General features: G+C 41.5%; 1 protein-coding gene across 1 annotated transcript in view; it reads right to left on the bottom strand.

Annotated features, from left to right (window-relative positions):
* The window catches only part of PRTG (protogenin), a 128,891-nt gene extending 103,323 nt beyond the window's left edge, over nt 1-25,568 (bottom strand). Inside the window, exons 1-2 of the mRNA XM_083183864.1 lie at nt 25,264-25,568; nt 21,199-21,501 (exon numbers count right to left, since the gene is read on the bottom strand). Coding sequence (XP_083039990.1) covers nt 21,199-21,501; nt 25,264-25,330 — 370 coding nt within the window. The 5' untranslated portion in view covers nt 25,331-25,568. The remainder of the gene's footprint in view (nt 1-21,198; nt 21,502-25,263) is intronic.
* Nucleotides 25,569-26,180: the final 612 nt, after the last annotated feature.

Here is a 26,180-nt window from a genome sequence, read left to right as displayed (position 1 = left end):
CTGGACACTGGAGTATGTATTTAATCTATACACTGAAGAGAAGCACTACTGTGTGACCGACATGACATGACAGACTTTCTACGCAGATGGTCATCTATGTTGTATAGTGAAAACAAATGAAAAAAAAAAAGAAAATAGGGTGTATTAACAGCATCAGCAGGAGATCAGCATACCTAATTACTGAAATAACCCAGCAGTGCCAATTACAGTACCTAATCCATTGAACAGAATTAATCTTACTTGCATTCTAGAGTCCTGATTTAATAAGAAAGCATACTTTCTGGATTTAGAAATGGATTATACCCATAGCCAGTATAAAGCCTGATGGATTATTAGTATACCTTATAAATAATGTGGTTTTCAAAGTCCATAGAACTTAACATTTAAACAAAAATCTAATAAACAACAAATTAGTATGTAGGTAGGAATGATGCCTTCATCATGGGCCTTATTCTGCTTGAGGCGGTCCATTCCGAATTCTTTTGGATGGCGACTTTTAGCTAACTGCGCAAGCAACTCAATGTGCATGTGCAACGCTGTGTCTCCGCACTTGTTCTCAACAATACAGTCTAAAAATGTCCACCGAACACTGTCAGGAAATATGGGCGTAATATGGGCGTCATGTGGGCGTGTATAAGGGCGCAGTTTCAAAGTGGGCGAAACTGGGCGTAGACGTGGGAGTGCACGAACAGTGGTAGGCGTGCTTTCGGACCAGACACCGAGTGCAAGTGAACCAACACGGCAGAAATCTTTGGTGAAAACAAGCAGCTTTCACTTCTCGGAAGGCAATGGTTCATGCGCTAGGCATTCGGATCACCCAATTAGTACACCCGCACCTTAAACACTCGCAGCTGAGCACAATACAATCCAGTCCTCTGGTCATTACTGATGGTACTTATGTACTATCTGGGCTCCCATGTTAAATGCACCCCATTTTTTCATACCCCTACTATCCAACTACGCATGGAGTTGATTTTATATAGTGTGGCGAGCGCAGCGAGCCACCGTGCCCGAAGCGTGGCGAGCGCAGCGAGCCCCGCAAGGGGACGTGGTCTCATAAGAAAAACGGGAGCCCAGATATTACATAAGTACCTTACTGATTAATTAAACACTTTCCATAGGTTCAATTGGAACCACTAAGTCATTGCTGGCTAAATGGGGCAATACAAAATAGTTGAATATATGGTGCAAACACATTTACTTTATTGTTGGTATCTGGCCCACATTTACACTGCACTCAATGGACATAACTGTGTTACCCAAATTTATATGTAAATCTGGCGATTACATTAATGTGAAACAGCACACACAGATTTGTGAGGTGGGCGCAAAAACGCCAACTCGGTGCGTATGGTCAGCTTCCCGTCCGTTCGGACGCAGTAGGACCGTGCAGAATCTTTGAGTTCCGACCGCACACGGATTTGTGCATGCAGTCCGAAGACACTCCCTCTTCGTTGAAAGTCTGTACGAACGGATGCGGACGACATGTAGGCGTGTGTTCTTTGAAGGTCCGACGTGCGTTGCGTTCGGTCATTTCCGAACGAACGCGCATCCGAAAGAGTGAACCAGAATAAGGGCCCAAGTGTAGTTGTGTTTCTCTTCCTAGCTTTGCATTATTTTGCAGGCTATACCTATTCACCCAGTGCATGTCACTGAAATCAGCTAAAAAACTAAGGGACAAAATCTTTGCTCATTTTCCTGCGCACTTGATGGTGTCCTAGGGTAAGAGGTGGCCATACAGTGACCTTTATGACTGTTCCGAAGGCACATCACCAAGTACTGAATTTCTCAAAGCAGAACCCTAAACAGTGTTAGAGAGCACTTGCTATTTTATATCGCTGTTACATATTACCATTATTTGATATGAATTAGCACAAAGTGCCTCTGTGATATTGATGGTTACCGTGGTGGGATACGGTCACTAGGTCACCAAGCATTAGGTCGACACTGAAGGTCGACATGGGTTAGGTCGACAGGTCATTAGGTCGACACACACATTAGGTCGACATGGGGAAGGTTGACAGTGAATAAAGGTCGACATGGGGATTTCGATTTTTTTAAGCTGACGTGCCGACAGGCGGTATTTCATGCCCTACCATCCACTAGGGTGTGGGGGGAGAATAAAACAGTGTGCCCGAGAGCCATGCGAGGGGACGCACTGCACTTTTTTAATGTCCACGGCAACACTGTCGACATTCTGGACAAAAAAAGTGAAAAACCCCATGATGACCGTTTGGCTGTCGACCTTCCTCATGATGACCTAATGATTGTGTCGACTTTTACTCATGTCGACCTTCAGGCATGTTGTCCTATTGCTTGGAGACCTAATGTATGTCTATGCAATGATCCCATTCCTCCATGGTCCCAGTGAGTAGATAGGCTTCATTCTCAGAATAACTGCCTTCTCTCTGAGCAAGTGCCACAAGATCCTGCACTGAAAGACAGTGCTACATAGTGCTGTATAATGCTTCATTTCCTACTGGCAATAAATGGGTTAACTAGTAATTAGCAGTAAGAGCATGAGCTTCATGTCTCCTATCGCTCATTTATTCCAAGTGCTGTTGACAGAATGTATTTGATTTTGCAAGCTTAGCGGGTGTGATTTGATCTTCTCACTTTTTAAGCATCCCAGATGGGTTCCCCCTTCTCAGATGATCTGTCAGCCGTGCTGCAATGTGTGGTCGCAGAAATGCACAATAAATGCTAATACACTTATCAAGTAGCTATCCTTGGCCCTTTGCAAAGGAGGAAACAGGACAGGGAAGGGAGGCAGCAAGCCACATTACACAGCTTCAAAGCTCCTCATCTTGTGTGGCCACCATGGTTCTAGAGGCTAAAGGGCACAGAGATTTCCCCTTGCCAGGGGTGCTTTTTTGAGCACTTTGCCAAGTGATTGGCTTCTTGCTCTGATATCTAATCCTATGCATAACTTTTCCCATGGCTTTCTACCAATCCATATAGAATTAACTCCAGTAAGTGGCTAAGCAGTCATGAAAACCACAGAGTCCTTGCACGGCTAAGTAGTTTAATAAGCAATCAAATTGTCAGACATTAAATACATAAGCATGTAAAATACATTTCTTTCCCACAGCTAATAATAATCCTTCCAACAGTCTATATCATGTGGTTAACACACATATTATTAACCTTTCACTTTAGTATTCACCTATGCACTTTGCTGGTACCACAAACCCAATATTCCTCCATCTGGTTACGCTAGTAAGGATTGGAAATACTTATTTGCCTGCTGCTGTTGAGTACTGGGTGGGATATAAAACTGTCCAATGCTTAATACAAAACCATTGCATTTATTATTATTGTGGCTTTAAATTGCGTGGGCAAAACTCACCCAGTCATCACTACATTGTGGCTATGGATTGTAGATTCTGGGCCAGATGTATCCAGCTTCAAAAAGTGATAAAATGGAGAGTGATAAACAACCAGCCAATCAGCTTCTAACTGGCATGTCACAGGCTTGGTTTGAAAAATGACAGGTAGGAGCTGATTGGCTGGTTGTTTATCACTCTCCATGTTATCACTTTTGAAGCTTAGTGCATCTGGCCCTTAGTGCTGTCAGAAATCTACTATTATTTTGAATGACACAGATCTATTGTTTTCTTATGTGTTATAATTGTTGTGGGTTTATAGGAGTTTCCGGAACTTAAGAGTTGTGGCGCAGTCGTTCTCTGCAGTTGGAGAACATTTTTAAATATACCGCCCAGGGCCCATGGTGATCTACAGGCCCATACACACTCGGTGACTTTGAGCAAGAAAGCAGCTGTTTACTCATCTGAGCTGCTTTCAGCTCAAAAGCCGCCCAGTGTGTACAGGGCAGCGATGAGCGGTGAACGCTGGTGCGTGTTCCAATATCATTGGCGTCCCAGTAATACCAGTAAATGAGCGGCGGAGTGGATGGCTTTTCATAGCGTCCTGCTATGGAAAGTAGTCCACTCCCGGGAAAATCGGCAAAACGGGTTAAAAACGCTTAGTGTATATATGCACTGAGCGTTTTTCATTCCAGCGATTTTCCCCATTATCTCTCACCATACCTGCTGGGCAAAAAAACGCCCAGTGTGTATGGATCTTTATGGCATGACAGGGTGCATAAACAGCATAAGCAAGACCCAAACACATGAAAAAGAACTGTCCTAGCAGATATATTACAGACGTGATGATACAAACTAAACCCCACTTTCTCTTGTTTCTGATAGTGGGGTCTATTCAATGCTGCCTGCTCACTGTCATAGCTTGCAGGGTCAGTATTCACCTGACCCCCCTGCTCACACCGTTTCCCGCCTCACTAGGTTTTTGAGTGAGGGGGAAATGGCGTGTGCGGCTGCTAAAACAGCGAGGCTCGCAGCTAAATGCAGCGGATTCCCTGCATTAGCCGTGACCCTCACTATTTGGGGGAATCCTCGCTTTCAGGATGTGTGTTGAATAGGGTGAGCGGCCGACGCAGAGGTTAATCAGGGAGGATCGCTTGTTTTCTGCGATCCCCGCCATTTAACCCCCTCGCCGGCCGCATTGAATACACCCCATTGACTGTATTGGAAGCTTATTTATCACCATATATGACACTTTATACAAATTTTATAGCACTGAATTACTGTAATTGACAAAAAATAGATGTTCTGACTTTTTTCCACCAGATTCCAAAAACTGGAGCCAATATAAGAAATAGTTTCATTATGTATTTTACATACACATACTGTATAAGGAAATAGCCTTGTTCCTCCTTGCAGGCACTTTTCATTGTTGTATTTCTCTTGTGTGTTGACTTCTCATGAAGAATTTATTTTATTAAGAGATATATCCTGAAGCAACCACTGCACAGCTTATACATGTGATCATAGTTAGTTGGTATGTCACTCATGCATTACAAGAATACAATAATACTATAGGGAGAAGTTCCCAGTAAAAAGAGAACTATCAATTGTATTTAATTTTTCATGTTTTGTTACTTATTATTTCCATTCAACTGGGACATCACAACAGAAGAGTGGGAGGGTCATGGGTTTCGATCGATTGTATGCTCCACTTGGACAAGAACAGATGTGCTTGACTAAATATTCCCTGTAAAGCACTGCATAATAAATGTGCACTATATTTAAGAAATAAATAAAGATTGCCAGAACCAGCTTTTACATGTTACTGACCTGTAAAACAAAGTTATGTACTTGTGGAAGTGTGTTAAAGGATAAAAAAATTAATTAATAGCTCTACTTGGGTGGAAATCCATTTTTTTTTTGTGCCTGTAAATTACGGGCACCAATGGATGAGACTCAATTGTTCTGCAGAAGTGCCCATTATTTACTGTGCTTGTTATGCCCAAGTACATTGTTTTTTGTTTTTTTTTTACACTTAAAGTGGCTAAACCCATGCACAGTATTGGACACTTTGCAAATCAGCAGTTTGGGTGCTCACAAGCCTGACTTTTGGCAGATTAATGCTCAAAACCTCAGGGAAGTGCGAGCCGAAAAATAGGCGTCAGTGGAACGTGCACTCATCAGCACAAACAATTGAGTACTGTAGCTCCTGTAGTGCCAAGAGCACAAATACAATTGAATCTACCTAAGTAAGTAGTATGTTTTATTTATATAGAACAATTTCTCCAACAGGACTCAAGTCTCTAGTAAACAGCTAAGCAACAACATTTTATTAATTTGCGTAAGCTACATATGAAGCCTTACAAACAATGTTGTACACTTCAAAGGGCACTGATGGTGTTATTCTTTCAGCTGAATACAGAGGCGTCCCTAACACATGTCCAGACAAAATTCTTCTGAACAAAGTTTATCAAAGTGACAGTTTTTCTAGACCTCAGCACACTCATCATGTAGACATCAAGGAAGGAATGCTACTGGTAACTAGTTTAACAGACTGCTCCCTGCATGGAACTCTGAAATTAACATACTGGAGAACCTGAGCATTGTCAGTGTGTTTGGTTCTGGTTAAATATTTTAAAACATGCTAGTAAGAGTTTCATCATCTGGAAACATAAAGAGGACTCATTTAGAACCCAATGATAAATGGACTGCCTGCTTTGTAGCCACTGGCTACAGAAGGGATTCTATCATTAACACATTTTGAAAGCTGTTTGTGACAACATTACTGTTCTGGCCTCTATCCAGAGGTTCTAAAAATGGGAATAGTTGCAAAACGTATTAAACTTATTATAACAGTATAATGACATGGGGTGTGGTGCATAGTCTTATTACTGCGCGCTCATTTTCTAAACACGTGCGGAGCAAATTATCCGAATATATATGCACACGCAGGCGTACGTTCATCTCTGCTGCAGCCCCATATTGTGCAATGCTGTATCTGAACACATTTGAGTATTTGATTAAACATATTGCAGAGAAAACAAAAGCTGTAACCGATACAAGCTAACAGGACGACCTGGATCTTACTGGATTCCGCACCAGTTTCCTAAATCCCCCCCACTGAAATTTACAATGAATGTTTGTACCAAACGCTCTTTACCCTTCAGTAAGCACCTTATCCTATGCTGCAAATCGTATTTGTAAATTCTCATTTTAACAAAACCATTTTAAATAGTAACAATGAGACATCACATTTGAGTGTTTACAGTTTGTTCTGGTTCGCTACAGACTTTATGTAAAGAAAGGGGGGGGTTAACTTAAGTAACCTGAGCAATAGCCCAGGATAATCAGCCAGTATTGTAGCAATAGCAACTAGTGAGAGTCTCATAATTGCAGGGATAGGAATCAAAGTTAATAAACAGCTGAGCAAGTTACAAATTGCCTTTATTTGTTACATAACCCCGAACACTATGGCCACTGCACTACTGCACTGCACTGACTGTAGACTGTATATGATCCAGTATGAATTAGCAGCAGGTCTAACTCAATCACACACCAGACTGGAAGTGTAACAATCTGGCCAACAGCCAGTTGGAAATCCACCATAATGCTTTGAATAAGCCATATCAAAACATTTAGTGGTTTATATGAGTGGCGTAAAAGAAACATATAGGTCATATTTCATCTGCGGAAGGCTGGTATGTGCGTTTATACTGAGGCAGGAGGTTAACTGGAGGGATCTGCACCCTAAAGCTTATTATTTTTAGTGCAGAGGGTCTAGCAGCTAGGAACCTCTCTCAACACCTCATAATGACTAATAAACCACTGGTGTGAAATAAACACCACACCGAAGACATATAGGCTTACAGAAACTGATGTTTCTAGCCTGAAGCTAGGCAACAGCTTACAGCAAGCAGCAGGTAAAACGACCTCAATTAAGCACACGTTTAAATTCAGATCTGTACGATGATCAATACCTTTGTATTTATGTGATGTGAGACAGCACCACACTCCCATCTGCCAACCCTATCCATTTGTACAGTCACTGTAATATTAAATAAATCTCACGTACTGTAAGTGCAAGGTTGTAAAAAAAAAAGGAAAAAAAATAACATTATGTATTTTATATTTCTTATCATCGGTACACATGTTGCCATTACATTTACTAAATATAAATGTGGATATAAACATAGAAATGCAATATCATGGGGACATCAACAACATTGGGTCTTTAATTATTAAAAATGATACTACATGACATTTGCAAAGGCCTACAGGGAGTAAGATGACCACTCAGCAAAAGATAGAGAGGAGCAGAGGGATCCTCCTTAAGGTACTCTATGTTATAAGGCCTCAAATTTCAACTCATGTGGGAGGTAACCTGCCTTTGTTTTGCCCAGTTATTTGCCTGCTGTGGGATTAAATTACATTTTAACACAGCATGACTGAGATGTTAATGGATAGATCTGAAAGCAGCCACAGAGGGGACTGTAATTTCAAAAACATAAAGGGTTATTATTACTATCATTTAGATCTGCTGAATACCTTAACCCACTCTCAGCTAATGCAAAACAAAATAAGGTTCGTAAATTTCAATCTGGGCATAACAAAAAGTATAGAACAGTAATACTAAACATCAACCCATTTTTCACTAAAGAATACAATAATAGTAGTGAAACCATAGGCTGTTGTAACAACAATAACAACAACAACAATATTAACACAGAAAAAAAAAAAGGTCCAGTACGTTAAACTGTAATTTAATATAGTCAACTTGTTCAAGACAAGAACAACTGATTATTTTGAAATTGCTGTTTAAGCAACCTGCTATGTGCTTGGAAAAGATCTGAATTTAAAAAAATGATCTGGCATTAGGGCTCTTTCCTAACGACTCACTATCCAATATCTGTCCATTGCCCAATATCATCTGCAGAATTGAGTCATGTGTGGACAGTGTCATAGAGGACAGTCTAGTTCTGTGTACTGTAGATCTCTCATACATGCGATAATTGGCTTTTGGAAAAAGCGGTAAAAGGCTCATATATTTACAGGTTAATGTTTCATTAAAAAATGAGAAAATTAGGACTATGAAACAATGAAATCTTGGAAAAAAGTTATCCCCACGTAACATATATATATTTGGGGATGTCTTTAAGCTTAGGTTTGTTGGTTGCATGGCTGGTCATACGGTGTCCTTGGCTGGATGACCTCAACTTGAAAAGTATGTCATTGTTTTAATAGAGCTGCAATCATTTGCTACTCCTTTGTAAACAGTTTCTACTTTTTGTCTAAATCTCCCTTTGATGACCAGCTAAATTAAAACTTGGCGGCAGAGTGGCTCTTTTTGACCCAAAAGTAATCCACTGAATCTATAATACGTCGCCTCCATTTTTTTGGGAAATGAATGGCTCTCCACAGAGCTGTTGTGTCTCGTGACAAGCAGCTCTCACAATAATGTGAGGCTGGACAGTTTCACAAATCAATTTCCAGCTGCTAGCCTGTGACCTATATGGTTAGCCAAAATGCCTGTTAAGGTTTACTGACCAGTGGCCAAGCCCTGCTGAATAGACCAGTTCTGTCACCCAGGGGTCAATGAAGATGCCCTTACAAAGGTCTTCACATTCATTCTTCCCAGATATCCTCCAGCTAGGACTATTTGGGGGAGCCCGTATATTTCATTCCTTTGTCCTAGCATTCACAGAGGGCCACATAGCTTTAAAACTACTTCAGAGAAAGGAAATGCACTTTGCACTTACATATAGCAATAATAGATATAAATGAATCATAACGACCAAAAAAAAAAAATAGTGAATATTAAGAAACGGGTAAATTGTATCTAAGCAATGTGTAGAAATCAGGATTAAACAAATTCAAATAAGAAAACAGGTTTAGGGTATATTACTGTAATTATCCCTTCATTATCCGTTTAGTTCTACAAAAGTGGTGAAAATGAACATTATCATTCATTATAAAGGTGACACAGGAGATATTATGGATATCCCAAATCTGGTGTGCTGCCCCCATAAAGTTGTATGGGGAACTAAGTTCATCAAGCTCCAAAAAGCGCAATTTTTGGAGTTTGCAAACAGGAATAATCACATCTTTGGAGTCAGACTCTGCATTGCTAAAGCACTGTGATGTGTACCCAGACCAACATCAACAGCGACTGGCCCCAGTGAGGGAGCCAGCATCGGCAAGTGTGGGCAGCGAGAGAGTGACGGCGGGGCCCTCACTACCAACATCCTCAGTCAAGCCTGCACGTAGGGCCGGAGGATGGATGGCATGGAGGATGACGCGGGCAACCCACGGGCATGTATCGAATGACATATCTTCTGCCATGTACACAATTTAAGTGAATTGCTTCAGATATTTTTCTATACACTAATCACCAGTAACCATGGTTTAAATCAAGAGGGTTTAAACCAGCCAACCCTGTAGCACAATAATATGCAAGTAAAGCTTAAGGCCTCTGCAGACACTGCTACTGCAGAGCTACACCACCCAATATGCTCTGGCCCCTACTGGCTGTCAGAATGTAAAAGCCCATAGTGTTGGCAAAAGGTGGAGAGCACCAGATAGTATACCTTGTGTTTTACAACAATCTATTAACAATACTTATTTAACTAATACCACTTACACCACCCCTGCAGACCCGGGTTTTTGCACGGTAGCACCCAAAATCCCGGGTCTGCAGGTGGTGTAAAAGGTCTGACTGAGCAAGCGCTCAGGGATGAACACCAGTTGAACCCGGATCGCTGTGCAGTGTAAATGGGTAACATGGGTTGATGCGACCCATGCACTGCAAGGAAAAAGCCGGCTCAGGCCCCGCATCCGGTGACTTAAGCTACCCGGCAAAATGCCTTATGCCCCATTTAGACTATGTCTAGTCTAAATGGGGTCACAAGGTTGGTAGCACCTGGCTTGGAGCTGAGTCCAAAATCCCAGGCGTGACCTGGGCTTGCTGGTGCAAAAGTGATATAAGTATGATTTTCTGGAGCACAGAACGTGAGCCTTGAGTAGGCCAATTTCACAATGGTGCTGCATGTGTAGGAAGACATCTTAAATCTCCAAAATATATTCTCCTAGAAAGATAGAAAACAAGCATTGACCACTGATCACAAGCATAGTGATGTTTAGTGATGAAATTAGAATCCTATCAGGGAACAATACAAAGAGAAGCCCATAGTCTTTTATTAGGCAATGCCATATATAAAAGATGTTGCTCATTGGGTCCAAGCTCTGGAAGTTTTGTTTTCCAGAGCTTGATGCATATGGGGAATGCAGTCGAACATCCAACAGCATTTTCTAAGGTTTAGCCTTTTTGGCTATCTGGATGTAATAAATAGCACATGCAGGAACATGGGAGATTATTCTGATGGATGCGCTCCCATGCGAATTTGCACAGGAGCACAAGAGTTTTTATCTGCACATGTGCATGCGCTGTGCGCGAGCAGCCACGGTGAACAGTGTTTGCCAGGTGCTCGCACATAACAGTGCGGATGGGGGGCGTCAGGCCGGGGGATGCGCCCATGGGAACGCCTAGCGTTTCATGGGCGTTCCTACGAAAACGCTGACCATTCCCATGGTAATGCCCCTATGACATGTGTGCCAGGGGCTGGCAGCTGACATCACTGGATGTCAGCTGCCCACCCTGCCTTCATAAAGGACACACGCAAAACGAAGACACCTGAGAGTGTCTTAGTTTTGTGTGTACACACCATATCATTCGATGGTTGGCAACCATCGAATGATGTGGGTGTTGCCCCATAGGTTGCGAATGGATGTTTATGCAAAACATCCATTTGCAGCCCTGCGGGCGAATTCACCCTGCGATGGGGGGCAGGCAGCAATACAACCCGGCAAGTGGGCGAACTCCGCAGCGCAGTGTGTCAACCAAAATAAGGTCCATGGGCTCTGCCCATTCCTGTGGTGTTTACAAAGTGAGCAGACCGCATGAACAGTCTCTCCACTCCTCTAAAGAGACTTCTGTGCATGTGTGTTCTAGGCTACTGCAGCATAGCATCATCTTCAGATGATGTTAGCTGCAAAGACAAAACCCACATTTTGGAACTTGATGTTGTAAATATGAGAACACTGCATCCCTTATAGAAACTTGTTGGGGCTGTGGCTGCTGTCGGTAATGAAAGGAACCTCATCAAATATTTAATGATAAATAGGCCCCCATGTGAGAATAAAACAAGGTCTTTAGGACAATTAGCTATGAAAATGCTATAATTTGTTTGTCTCTTTCTTCTGCCCAAGAGACCAATAAAATTCCCTATGATTCTACTAGTCTGGGCATGGGCATTGAGTGGTAATGGTGTGAAATGGAATTTATTGAACAGTGGACTGTAAGAAGGAATTATTATCTGCCCCGCTGATCCTGGAAACCCACATAGCGATGAAAGTGAGCAAGGAAAGTAGGATGCCTCATGTCAGAGAAATCCAATCATTTGCACTGCGTTGCATGGCATTTATTTGCATTTCCATGACATACAAAGATTGTGAAAAGTAAATATCATTGGCTATTGAGCCGCTTTAGGCAGATTACCATGAGATGAATGAAGATAAAAGTTAGCATATGTTCCGAGAACAAAGGAGATGCCCATTTCCTATTCCTGAGAAAATTGCAGCATGCAACATTGTAATGTGTTCTAGAGTACGGAACCATAACAAGACCTGCAATTTTATGCCTTAAGGAGCCTCTAACACAAAATATTATTAGATCATTCTATGCCTTTCCATCAAGGAAAATATTGGAATGAAACTAGAAATGTATCCTATGTATAAGAAAAAGATAAGCAAATATAAGCACTGTATAAATACAATTCCTAATTGAGATTTGTATCTGACCCACTATTTACATTTCTAAACAGACTATTAAAATATGACTAATAATAACAATAGAAACTCAGATTCATTCAGAATACGTATGCTTATTATATTTACATAAAATTACCCCCCAAAATTATATTTTTAAATCATGTTTACAAAACATAAATAAAAAAAAACAACGCTGTTAACCAAGGGCAGATGCACTAAGCTGAAAAGTGTTAAAATGGATTGAGAGTGATAACCAACCAATCAGCTCCTGCCTGAAATTTTCAAACACAAACTGTGACATGGTAGGTAGGAGCTCATTGGCTGGCTGTTTATAACTCTCGATTTTATCACTTTTGAGGCTTAGTGCATCTGGCCCCAAATATCTTACGCTAGTGGGTGCTGGTGTGCACAACACTGGAATTCCCACCATAAAGGCAAGGAGCAGTTTTAGTCTTTTATTATGCTGGGTGAGTTTTACATGCTCGTTGCTATTGTTTACATGCTCGTTGCCTGGGGAAGTTTACATGCTCATTGTCTGGGGGAGTTTATATGCTTGTTGCCTAAGGGAGTTTACATGCTTGTTGTCTGGGGAGGTTATTTGCCCATTGCTTGAGAGGGCTTACATGCTTGTTGCCTGGGGTGGGGGTGGCGGGGGTTAAAAGCTCCTTGCCGGGGGTTAAATGCCATGGGGTAAGCGTCACAGACACTGGTTTCTGCAACTTAGGAACTACTGCGCATGCGCCGGGAGAAAGAAATAGACAACCTGCGGATGAATCCAAATTTCCAGCAGCACATCCTCTAATCCAGCCAGACTCAGGGGTAGATGCATGAAGCAGTGATAGGGAGGAGAAGTGATAAAGCGTCTGGTACTTTATCACAGGCCAATCAGCACCTGACTGTCCCTTTTTAAACCCAGCCTGTAAATTAACAGTCAGGAGCTGATTGGCTGGTGATAAAGTACCAGACGCTTTATCACTTCTCCTCCCTTATCACTGCTTCATACATATACCCCTCAGTGTCCGCAGTGGTGGACTGACCGGCTGTGTGTCCATGACAAGTGAGTGTACACTGTCACGCACACAGCCAGCTGCTACACAGCTCCCTGGTATGACCCCGCTCACCCCCCCCCCCTCCTTCTGGCCCGCCCCAGCCACCCCACCCGCCTGCTAAATAAAAAAATGTGTGTACCAGATTAAGAGACTCAATAATAGAAAGAGCTGTGACTCCTCTGAATGCAGTATTTAAAATAAATTGATTTCATATTAATTGTTAACTTCCTTAATTCTTATTCCAATATATAACAACACCCAACAATATATAGGAACACTAGCTCCGCCCCTTCAATCCCCCCCCCCGAATATTTGCGTGTGTTTTGTACTTTTTTGTTCCCACGTAGGCCATATTATTAAAATCTCATGCCGACCACGCTCCCATCCACCTAGCGCTTGTGTCTAACTTTCGTTACTTTCAATCTAGACGCTGTTGGCTATCTTTAGGCGTCTAACTAGACGGGCTCAGCTAAGCATGATCAACCATAACATGGTGGATCTAGGCACCATCGATCCACTATGCCATAACCGGCTAAACATATTCATATCCCTTGTAACCAAATGCTAATATAATACAGGACAACAAACTGCAGCTTTGAGAACAGTGTAGACAGCCACTCTGAGGACATCTGAATTATCAACAGTGTTTTCAACAGGTGCTAGTTCTCCAAAAGTTTTGTTCCCCAGGCAAATATCATGTACAACCTTCCCCCAAATATTCCCATCATTAATTTGCCAGATGTCAAAGACAAGTTTAATGAAGCAAGCGATAAATATCTGTCAGTACCCTAACAAACACCGAGCACTGGAGTTATGTGTGCATGTATAATACATGATTTCGTTCAGCCCCAGGCGCTTACTACAATAATGAATGTACTTCTAGAAAGATGACTTTACAAACCAGAACAATTTAACAATATATACTGTATCTATTTATAGCATCAATAAAGTTTTTTTTTTTTTTTATTAAATTCCAAAGTGAAATGATACTTCTGCAGCCCACAGAATCTATTAGTCCCACTGTCACATAACTGGATAAAATATCAGCACGGCTATAAACATATTCTGATACATTGGTGAAACCGGTGATCAGGCATTTTTTACGACCTTGTGCTCCCACCAAGCATGGATATGGGTCATAGTGTCGACTCAGTGAAGGTCAACATACATTAGGTCGACCTCTGAAGATTGACACGTAGAATAGAACCGGTAAATGCACTCTGCACCTTTCAGACTGGCAAACTAACGGGTAAAAAGCGCGGTCTGAAAGGGGCACTAGTGATCGGATTCAACATTACCACCATCCATGAGAAATACACTGTAAAGCTTGAAAACTGAATTCAGCGCCATCCACCAGTGTCTGTTGCATATGTCTATTTGTCAAAGTATTGCTTTGTTCCTTTTCTGTGGTGAGGCAGCAGGGATTCTGTTTGCACCTTGGGACTTTTAACTTTTTTTTTTTAAAGGCTGTCAGTATTATGATTGATAGATGGCTGAAGCTATCCACCAATCAGAGTCCAGCATTCTCTACCTGCCTTCCAACTGCAGCCAAACAGTGAATGTCTGTCAGCATGCGGATTGTTGGATGGCTGTAGCTATCCACCAATCAGAGTGCTGACAGCCATTCACTGTATGGAAGCATTAGAGAGGTGGCATGGTACCGCAGGAGAGGGGTGTTATGGCTTTCTTTTCTTACATTTTTTCCCCATGAACGGGTGTGGAGGGGCTCAAATTGCATTGCTTGCTACAGGGCCTACAATGTTGTTAAGAATGTACAAAAAAGGTAAAACCATTCCCAAGAATATGTGCACACAAAGGTGCTGTTGAGATCGTGACAGACTATCAGAAACAGATCTGATCTTTCCTGAGCAATTACTGGACGGCAGCCTGAAGTGGATTCAAAAAAGTGTCCATGTCTACAGTCATACAGCTGCAACCACAGTGAGTCCATACTCAAATGGAGAAATGACAAACTGCAGAATAAGACAGGTGAACGTTTATATATCAGGCACAATCAATGTTATGCCTATGGTGTCAGACACCGTCGCCCGGGTGCCAGGGATTCCGGGCGAACGGTGGTGCGGGGGCAGCGTAGCAGCGGGGATTCCGGACGAGCGGCGGGGGGCGCGCACAATTGCGGGCCGGGGGACGTCATTAGACAACGTCCCAGGCCGCAATCTGATGCCGGGCGTCGGGGCGTTGCTATGCAACGCACCCGGACTTCCGCCCGGCGCCTGGCGACGTCAAACGCCAGCCTCAATGAGGCACCAAATTCAAATAAAAAGCCGGCGTCTGCTGCTCACAGACGCCGGTTATAGCTTTTTTCAGCTGTTCCTGGTCCCCGGTGTCTTCAGCTCCTGGAAGCCCTTCACAGAAGCTCTTCCTCGTGCCTGCTGCTCCTTCTAGTGCTTTGGGTCAGACTCGGCTCCTGGTCTGTTCCTCTGGATCCAGCATTGTCCAGCTGCCTTCTTCCAGTCCCTTACTTCCTCCCAGGTCACGTAAGTGCTCCGGTGGAGCCTGGATATTTTCCCTTCATTTTCCAGCAGTCAGCTGGCCTTAGTCACTCTCGGTTTGGCTACCTGCCTGTTTACGTTATTTTGAGGGTACAGGTTCGCCCCGCCGTGGGTCCTGCCTGTCACCCTTCCTGGTGGTTACCAGGTCCTGTTTCCCGTTTCATTAACCCCTTATTAGTCTTTCAGGTAGGAAGAGTAGTCAGTATTTATCTGTTTTGGGGATTCGCTTTCTGTCCCTGTGGTCATTTCCGTGGAGACTCCCCCTCATTCTCTTTTGTGCGTGCGACTGGGTCGCAATCCCGTCCTTGGCCAGGTGCCGGCAGGGAGGGGTTATTTCCAGCTTAAACCCATTAGCTAGTTATTCCTTTTGAGTCAACCTCTGACGATTGCAAGCTCTTTGTCTCCTCATAGACCTAGCTGCATCGGGGTTGGAGCGGGCGTAACTCGCTCCTTCGGACGCGGCGGCGACAGGTGAAGACTAGCATCTGCAGGGGCTTGCCATCTGTCCGAGGTGCTCAACAGAGAGAGTGTAGGGTTCGCTGTGGCCGTCCTAAACAGCGGTCACTGCCACGGGCTAACGCCTGACCTCCCACTCCCGTTTCCTTGGTGCAGTAACGCACAAACTCCCAGTTAATCATAACATATGGTAGCGAGTTACATTGTGCAGAGATGCTGAAAGTTCTTGTGTCAGTGCTTGCACATTCAGACACACTCTTGTACCTTAGGTGCAGGATGAAACTACAATTTGCATATTATCCCAGCTGTAACTACGGCAACAGGCACAAAAGTATCCACCTCATAATGAGGCCCATAAAGTGCATATACACACTCAGTTATGTCCCAGGTCACGTGTCTCAAGAAAAAGTCAGGATTGTTTAAGAGCTTCTAATCAGTTGTTTATCCTGAGAAAATTACATTGGTAAAAGAAGCTGTGATAACAATGGAGATTTCTGCCATACGGGACAGAAGTAAGCAAAAACGTCACCAAACAAGGAGGGCACCTCATTTTCCATCATGTTCCCCTAACAACATGTCATTTCAGATACTGCGGACATAGAAAATAGGCAATGGAAGGTGAAAATATTTCAGGTCTATAAGACAGCTGGGAGTTAGACAACTGAAATCATGTCATGTGCCATATTTAAATGTATATCCCCGCCAGGGTCGGCAAACAGAAATCCACTAAAAAGTTGCCCATTTCAGTGCTGAAATGGAACTTCTTGCGCCGTGCCCATTAGTTTGGTCACATGCACTGCTAAATCCAACCATAATGAGTGCAATCACTGTGAACCAATCGCATATCGCCCCATGATCCCCCACCACTTCAGGCGCGATATGACAATTAAATATGGACCTATGACTTCACAGGAGGATTGCTGGCCTAAACTTTAGACTATTGGAAATAGAAATTCAGTTGCATGACTGAGCAGAGAAGCCTAGGAACAGCCTGCAAGGAATCTCAGGCTCTGTGGACCTGCTGGGAACAGGAGATAAGGTTCTAAGGGACACCAAAAAAGGGGTCTGCTCTTTTCCAATCTGTGCATTCCTACAGAACAATCCCTGGCAATCACTCTTTGCAGTGGAGAAACATGAAAGATTTGGCCAAAGAATCAGGGTCATCTGCCCTTTATCAGGAAAGTAAAGGCTCACTCTGGCCAGTTTCTAACCTTTTAACCCTATGGAGCCTTCATTTGCACTCAGATAATGACATTCCTGCATGGAGTGCAACCTCCAGTTTCCACTTCTTAAACTTTAGAAACCTGGCACCCATCATCTCCTTGTGTGTTCATGCCTTAAAACCATTGCACGGGCTAAAGCTATACACATCTACAAATGCAAAACTCTACATTGTGAGTCTTCTTAATCTAATAGTAATCTTAGTTGTTAAAGCTTTGGCCAGACACAGAAAAAGAACATCCTTACCCCCTGCTGCTGCTGCCACTGACTAAGATAGTACTTACTCTTTGAGAAGGAAGAATGCCCATTTAATGCCTATTCTCCACCTGTTTAATATGTATGGCAGCCCTGAGCTGTACTAGTAAGTCATCTGAGTTTCCAGGAGCTGACATTAAAAACAACCGAATCAAGCGGAGGCTAAATCTTTGCATTCATTTCTAAATATCCAAACACCGTCTATGCTAATAATTCTGCAGCACAATGTTTGTGGGGGGAAAAAAAAAACCTTTAGAAATTAGGGCTTTTGGTTTAACTTCCCTGGTTACAGAAAAACCAGTATCTGCATACATTAGCGTATCATGGCTTTTGTCCCTACAAATGATGCACCAGACAAAAAAATGAAGCTGGTAAGTAGATACTGTTCACAAAAAGGACACATGCTGATAAAGCAATAATTGGCATTTGCCCATTTAAGATATACATATATAAATATATCAGCACCAGGGCAAGTTTGACCCCAAAACTAATTTCCGTAGCTGTGTGTATTTATCTAAAAGATGTTCATTTACGACATTCAGCTTTCTTGCAGTATATCTTACGAAAAGTTTACATGGGGCAAACAAAATGAAAAATGACTTAAGTCTAAGTACACACGGCCCCTTTTCTCCTATTTACCATTCTATCCCATGTGAAAAAGACTTTAGGATATTCTCAGAGCTACCCACTGATATCTCTATTAGAGGTAGTGATTAACAATGCATTTGATATTCAAAGCAGTGTTAGTTCCATACAGCAGACTATAATCATCTTCAATGCTAATTTATTTATCAGCTTATACATTGCTCCATGTTGTGCCCTGTATTATACATATATTGGCCTAGATGCACTAAGCTTCAAAAGTGATAAACAACCAACCAATCAGCTCCTGTCTGACATTTTTCAAACACAGTTTGTGACATGGCAGGTTGGAGCTGATTGGCTGGTTGTTTATCACTCTCCATTTGATCACTTTTGAAGCTTAGTGCATCTGGCCCATTGTGAGATAGTCTAGACATTAAATGGTGTGTAGAAAATTACACCATTGTCTGTTCCCTTGAATGGATGATTCCGTTATCATAACCCTTATATTATATCTTGATATTTTTTTTTTTTTTTAAATTCTAAAAACCAATATACAATTCAATTGTTTATTCCACTCATATTTCTACATATGCCAGGGATATATCACTTATGCAATCCATAGTGAACTTTTTGAAAAAAGTACCTCCACTTAAATAATCAGAGTAGTAAAGGCCCATACACACTAGGTGATTTTTAGCTCAAAGTAGCTAACTTTTCCTGTTTTCAGCTACTTTAAAGCTCAAAATCTCCTAGTGTGTATGGGCGGGCAATGATTGCTGGCAACCATCCTGTATTACAGGGCAGCGGCTGTAATGTATTACATTCATTCTGTACTGTAGTACATTATTTCTAACTGTTAAGTGTCTTGAGAAAGAGCGCTATATAAATACAATTATTATTATTATTATTATTATTACAGGACGAGTGAACCACTTTTCATAGTCTCCTAGTATGGAAAGTGGTTCAACCCCTGTGAAAATCACTGGCCCGAGTGAAAAATCGCTCAGTTCGTATGCACTGGGCGATTATTCGGGCAGCAATTTTCAACACATTGTTCATGGGCAAAAACGCCCAGTGTATACGCACTTAAGGACCTAAAGTCTGGAACTCCAACAACATCCACTGAACTTTGAAAGCAGTCTCATGTGTGGAATGATTAGATAACTGCAACTCCTTCCCGATAGATTATATTTGGGAGGTTAAATGTGAACGTTTCAAAGGACAGCCAACACCAACAGTAATTTTCGGGTATTCGCAATGGGTTTTTTTTTATGTCGGTGGGGACATGTAGATGGATACTAATCAGGGAGTAACTCTAATTATAATGACTGAGGCAGTAGAAGTAGAGACTCTTTTTGAAGAGGACACAAGCTAAATGGAATGTTGACCCCCTTTTGTGTTAAGACCCGGAGGTTAATAAACCTAAAATAGCTAACAGAGCACATAAATAATCGTGCAATGTTTTTCATGTACTACTTTTGTCATCACCAAATACAAATGTTCCCTCATCATGAAGTAAATATAGGGTATTTAGAAGAGGATGCAAGATAAAAAGTACTACGGAAGCACCAACTTATCCATATATAATATAGAGAAACAAACAGAACAGAGATTAGAATGTCATGCCTTCAGGTTTAAAATCACTCTTCCTGTTTATAGTTAACACGAATAGTGAATGTGGAGATGTTATCAGGAACAAATATGAAATAGTTGGAAACAGGCTTGCCATGGTTACAGGGGCTAATGGGAAAATCAATTGAATCACAGCCTGGTGTTTAAAATCATAGATAAATGTTTACTCCTTAAGAATGGGCTATACATAGATGTCACAGGGAAAAAACCATTACACTTCAAATAAACTGATGATTACAGGTGCCATATAACAAATGCTTTAGACCAGGCATGTCCAACGTTGGCCCTCCAGATGTTGTGAAACTACACATCCCAGCATGCTCTGCCACAGTTTTGCTATTAGAGAATGCTAAAACTATTGCAAAGCATGCTGGGATGTGTAGTTTCAAAACATCTGGAGGGCCAACGTTGGACATGCCTGCTTTAGACATTAAGGTTAGGCAAAAAAAGAAATATTTACAACATAAATGCAAGGAGCAATGTGCCCTTTTGCCATTTTAATATAACTGTCTTTTACGCTTTGATGTGTAATCGAATTGAAGAGTTCACTTAAAATTAGGACCTCAACATAAGATGTGCATTCGTCCCAACATTTAACCATGGAAAATCATTAAGTTTGATTTATGGACTGCATATGTAACGTAATGAGTCATTTGCTCTAACTACACAAAAGGTGTCCACAGTCACACATCTTGTGAAATTGTCTTTAATAAAACAGGAATGTTCATTTACTTACTGGGATTATACATTTTGTAGTAAATTGTTGGGACGTAAATGAACGAAAGGAAAAGTTTTATTACAGTAAATTCCCAGCAGGAATAGCACAAGTTGTGTCTCTGCTGGACGTTACGGTACCAAAACATTGCCTCCTAATGGACGTCACACTTAATTCTATCGGCTTAATGCAATATCTGCTCACAAACCTTATCAAATAGAGCCAAACTGAAAAGCAACTTTACATACCTGACCTACATTTAATACATTAATACTGCATGTGCTGTGACCTTTCTTTTTCTACATTTTATCTCATTTGACACTTCGAGTTAACAGTCATGAGCAGTTTTAAAGATGGCCGTCATCCTGATCAATAGCTAAATGGTTACCATAGAAACACACAGAACAGTTATTTAAGGGCTATCTTCATGCTACACCGTAACATTCAAACATTCCTATAGGAAAGCCTACTGGGTGAGATAAGAAATGGTGCCATCATTCCTCATATATTTGTATTTACTCATTAATTTGTTTTGTGTAAAAGACATAAACCCACAATTGCTGTATAAATTCTGTACTAAAACAAGAAGGGCGATTCAATTGAAACCAAATAACCACACTTACTTGCTAACGAAAGATGAGCCCTTTGACTTAAAATGGCCCCATATTTGTTCAGAGCCAAGCATTGGTAAAATCCTTCATCAGACGTCTCTCCTTTCTTTCCCTCCACTTCTTGGATATACAAGGACCCATTGTACAAAGTCAAGATCCGTTCATTCTCAACAATCTTTACTCCATTTTTCATCCATACGACTGTAATTGGACGTTCTCCGCGAGCCTGACAATCTAAAACCACTGCATCCTTCCGGGAAACTACTACATCCACAGGTTCTTTCACAAATAACAGGTCGCTTAGACACCAAGACCCTGTGAGGATAAAAATATTTTTGTCTTTAAGAAATTATATTGAAATATTGATCAGCAGTATCTCAATTAGAAGAGATGGTTTGTTAGTTCTTTTTAATGTCAAGCAAATGTGCACCATATCTTCTGCTCCCTTGGTAGCACTGATTGTTTCCTTGTATATGTGGATTATGGTTTACTTTGATTCATAGTAATTCATGCAAACATGCAGAGAAATAATGAGGCATCCACACGGGGCGACTTCAGGGCATGTAGGGGAATAGAAAATGCCCCTACATTGCTCTGTGTGTAGGGGCTATAGTGATAGCAATGCGTAGCCCTACGTGTCGCTATCACCCAGCGATTAAGATCCAGCATGCTGGATAAATCTAGTAATCGCTGGTCAGGGCCAGTGTTCTCACCGGAGAACACTGACAGATCGCTCATCACACAGCGCTGATACATCGTAGTGTGGTGAATAATCCTGAGCGATCTGCATTGCTCAGATCACCCAGCAACATCTCCCTGTCTGTAGGCCCCTTTACTCTCACTATGTGGAGAGCCAAGGGTCTATAGGTCTCAGAAAATCTATACAGAAATAAAGTAGAAATCAAATTTGAGCTATATAGTCATTTAAATAATTAGTGTATAATTTATGCATGTAATGAAAATAAATTGATTACCATGACAGTAACAAGATTGATATTCTTTTGAATTCTTATAAAGGTAAAAACATGATTTACAGGGAGAATAAATAGGAAGTAAACATAGAATGTATGTTGTCAATTCACCTGTTGAAATTGTCAACATATTCTAATTTTGTGTATTTTTCTGTAATTTGTTAAGAGAAAATAATGAAAATATAAAAGTTCTTCGATAAGTGCTTTCACTGATCATCCATAACATAACTGTGACAAAATTTGAAGGCAAGTGTTTTACCTTGTTTTATTGCAGTCATATTTGTTTACCCAGCACTTGTAAAGGAGCACATTTAAAAAAAAGTTGAGAATTCACAATGTGAGGTTTCACTGTCATTAACAGGGAAACAAGAGGTAAAGCTGTTTGCTAATTTTACAAGCTTGTCACAGAGATCCTAAACAAGAAAAGTCATAAAAGTTGTATTTTTACAAGAAATCATTAACATCCCTTCCTCTTTATAAACAGGCAGGTTTTCAAGCCCTTGGGAAATACAGTACATACACACCCATCACGATTGGATCCGAGATCATCTCTATTGATAACTGCATATCCGCATAGTTCAAAATACATTTTATTTAGGCGATTCAGAAGGTGCAGAAATATGAACCTCCCCCCTTCTCCCACACTGGTAAACGGAAAGTGTTTAGTGCCTGTTAATGCTACACACTTTTTACCACTGTCTGCACTCTTATTAGGTAGCTCAACTCACTTAGTTTTTAACATTTCAACAGATACTTTTAGATTAAGGACACAGCAATTTCCTAATATCTGTGACTGGCTGCTAGATCTCAGTGGGAGAGGGATTAAGGAAACTTTACTTCCACTGTTTGTGTATTGCCAACTGTTACAGAAATGCGGAACTAATTGGCTGCTGACTGTCTCTTGCAGTGGGGATTACTTAATTACCCGATACACATTTTCTTAACTGAACAGATCTCACAAGGAAATAACATGCCTCTTTTTTTCCCCTAACAAAACAAATGCTGGTTCTTCCATCCATCACAGCTAAAGATAAAAAGAAGTCAGATAATTCAGAGAAACCCAGCCTTTAGGATAAAACCTCTGTGGCCCTAGTCTTTATCAGTACCTTTAATCTTTGTTGTTTTTAGGGTATTAAGGTTTAAGGTGACATATACAAATAGGTTTTGACTCCCCATTAACAATTGATTTTACAGATCATGGTCAATAACTGAACTCTGAGAGACAAATATGTAATTTCAGATACTTTACAGATTCTGCACTTTGGACAAACACACTTTGAGCTGTTTCTCTGCTATCCAGGAACTGTGAAATCCATCACAAACAAGCTTTATCTGATCTCCCTTGCCAATAATGGCACATTCAATCCTCTCTCACTGATGTGTACATTCCTAAACCTTTCAGTGGGTCAGCGTTTTGTGTAGTGACAGAAGTGTTAATTGGTATAACACAAACCTAATATGGGGGCAATAAAATGACACAAAAGATGTGTAATGCGGTTATTATCCAGAAATAAGCACTTTGTTGTATATAAACCATCCATACACTAAAAAAAAAACATCGCAAGGACATGTCTACTGTATATCAAATAGCAGATTTTGGTGATAGCACACTTATCAGCAGAATTTGGTGGAAGGTTTAAATTGCATTATTTTATTATAATGCATTATCTATTATAAGTAGGATACAGTCAAGAAGACCCAGGATATTATAGTTAATATGACAAAACCACAATAAAAGCCATTGGTGACTATTAGGAGGTTAGTTTTAAGGGGGTAATTATGAAAGCAAGAGAAAAACAATTGTGAGATATAAAATACCAGCGAATCAGCTTTTACCTTACAATTTACAGGCTGTATTTGAAAAATTATAATTATGAGCTGATTGGTTAGTACTTGATCTCTTTCAATTTTATCTCGCTACAAGTCTTGTAGACATACTGTACTTGGAAATAAACAGTGTTGTGTGTAAAGTATTGTAGAGTTTTATAACAGATATTTTTTGCCAAAGTTACTAAGCTGCTACACTACACCCACTCTACCCTGCATTCAATCACAGACATGTACTTTTCTGCAAATAAAGGAAATCTTTAAAACAATAACTGCATGCAAATAATAATAAAACATTACTCTAAACGTCAACAATTTTTCTCATTATAGTTAGTATATGCTGCACATAAGAATTCTGCAAATAAGCAACACTTGCCACAAGGAATCTCAACTACGTTATTTAAATAAAACATTGTTACTGTAACATATAATAATCTCTTGCTATTAATCCTAACATACTTGCTGAAATAACAAGCCCATTACTAAAAATATGCATTTAATATATAGATATCTATTTTTTTTTATCTGTGGGGGGAAAAAAGATTACCAATAGCAACCAAGCACAAAACAAACAATTATTAAAACACAATATAAAAAATGCACAAATTTGTCTGAAGTTGCGTATATATATATATATATATATATATATATATATATATATATATATATATTTGATCAACATTTTGCATGAAATCCATTTAAAATTGAGCAGATGAACTATGAACAACACTAAAATAGTATTCAAACTTTTTTGTCTTTCTAGAAGCAGGCAGCATGGTATAGTGCTGAGTGCATGTGCAAAATTAGCAATGGTAATGAAAGCAAGGTGAGAAAGCAGAATGGCAAGATACCAGTAAGCAGGGCACAGTGATGGCACATGGCAAGGGACCAATATAAAGGGCACATCGATTACACATGGCAAGGGACCAGTATGCAGGGCACAGTGATGGCAAGGGACCAGTATGCAGGGCACAGTGATGGCAAGGGACCAGTATTCAGGGCACAGTGATGGCAAGGGACCAGTATTCAGGGCACAGTAATGGCACTGGTAGAAAGACCCATCTGCAATGACTTATGACCTGCATTATCATCAGCACTACTATTGATGTTGTGCTGCACAGGTCCATGTCTCTTGTACCCATGTGTAAGGGACGACCAGGAGGAAGAGGGGATAGTAGCTCCCTGAAGCCAGCAGAGGCTAGGCACAGGCAGGCGACACGGGTCACTCTCACTGCTGCAGTTGCAAAGTTTACTAGAAGCAAATGCTGCCCACTCTCACCTGGAAGGGTCCCCAGGGCTGCAAGGAGCAGTAGCCCCCGAACCATCCTCCTCACGCACGGTTCCATTTACCGGGACTGTGTACACATGCTACAGCTGGGGTCCTCTTGCTGGCAGCGGCTCTCACTGTCTCTCGCTCTCACCAGGCGCCTCGCAGCCCTGCGGGACTTTTTTTCTCTGTTTCTAGAGCTCTTGCGCAGGCACACAGAAGGAGGCGGAGGGAAAGTGCACATAGGTGGGGGACGCTGGTCAGAGGGACAGGGGGGAAACCTTGGAGTGGCCGGGACTACATAGTGCATCCTCTTGCTGTTAGAGGGGGGAGGGGTCAGGGCTAAGGCATGTGGTGTTGGTGGTGAAGCTGTGTGTGTCACACAGAGCACGGGGCTCTGCAGGGCAGGAGGTCATGGGTCTGGGGGTAGCGCCTGGAGCTCATATGGTATCTCCCCCCACAGCCAGCATTTAGGAGCAAAGTCCGGCCATGCCCTGATATGACCCTCATGCATCTGGATGTGACTTGTCCCTGTAATACATGTCTGTAAGGGACAAGCTGTGGTGCAGCAGCTGATACATGATAACTAGAGCACTGAGTGCCAGATGGGGCAAACTAGCACTAATCCTTCCATGCCACATCACCCGCAGCCATAAATAATCCTTTGGAGCTCCAAAATCTCCCCTGCCACACACAAATTCCTGTGACAGTCGCCTGCAACGCCGGGGTCACCTCTCACTGCTACTGCTGCTGCTGCAGTCACTTTCAGCATATCATTAACTCCTGTGTTGTGGTAACACATTTTCCCCAACTTTCACTTTCACAATGGATTCTCATGTTACAGTAAGCAATGATTGCAACGTGTGCACTCCCTTGTCATGTCTGCAAAACATGACTCTACTATAGTCACCATTTGTATATAAGGTCCC

This window comes from Crinia signifera, chromosome 4 (assembly GCF_055691185.1).
Source record: "Crinia signifera chromosome 4, ASM5569118v1, whole genome shotgun sequence".
NCBI lineage: Eukaryota > Metazoa > Chordata > Amphibia > Anura > Myobatrachidae > Crinia > Crinia signifera.
Note: the sequence above shows the minus strand (reverse complement) of the source record. Positions and strands in the feature narration are given on the sequence as shown.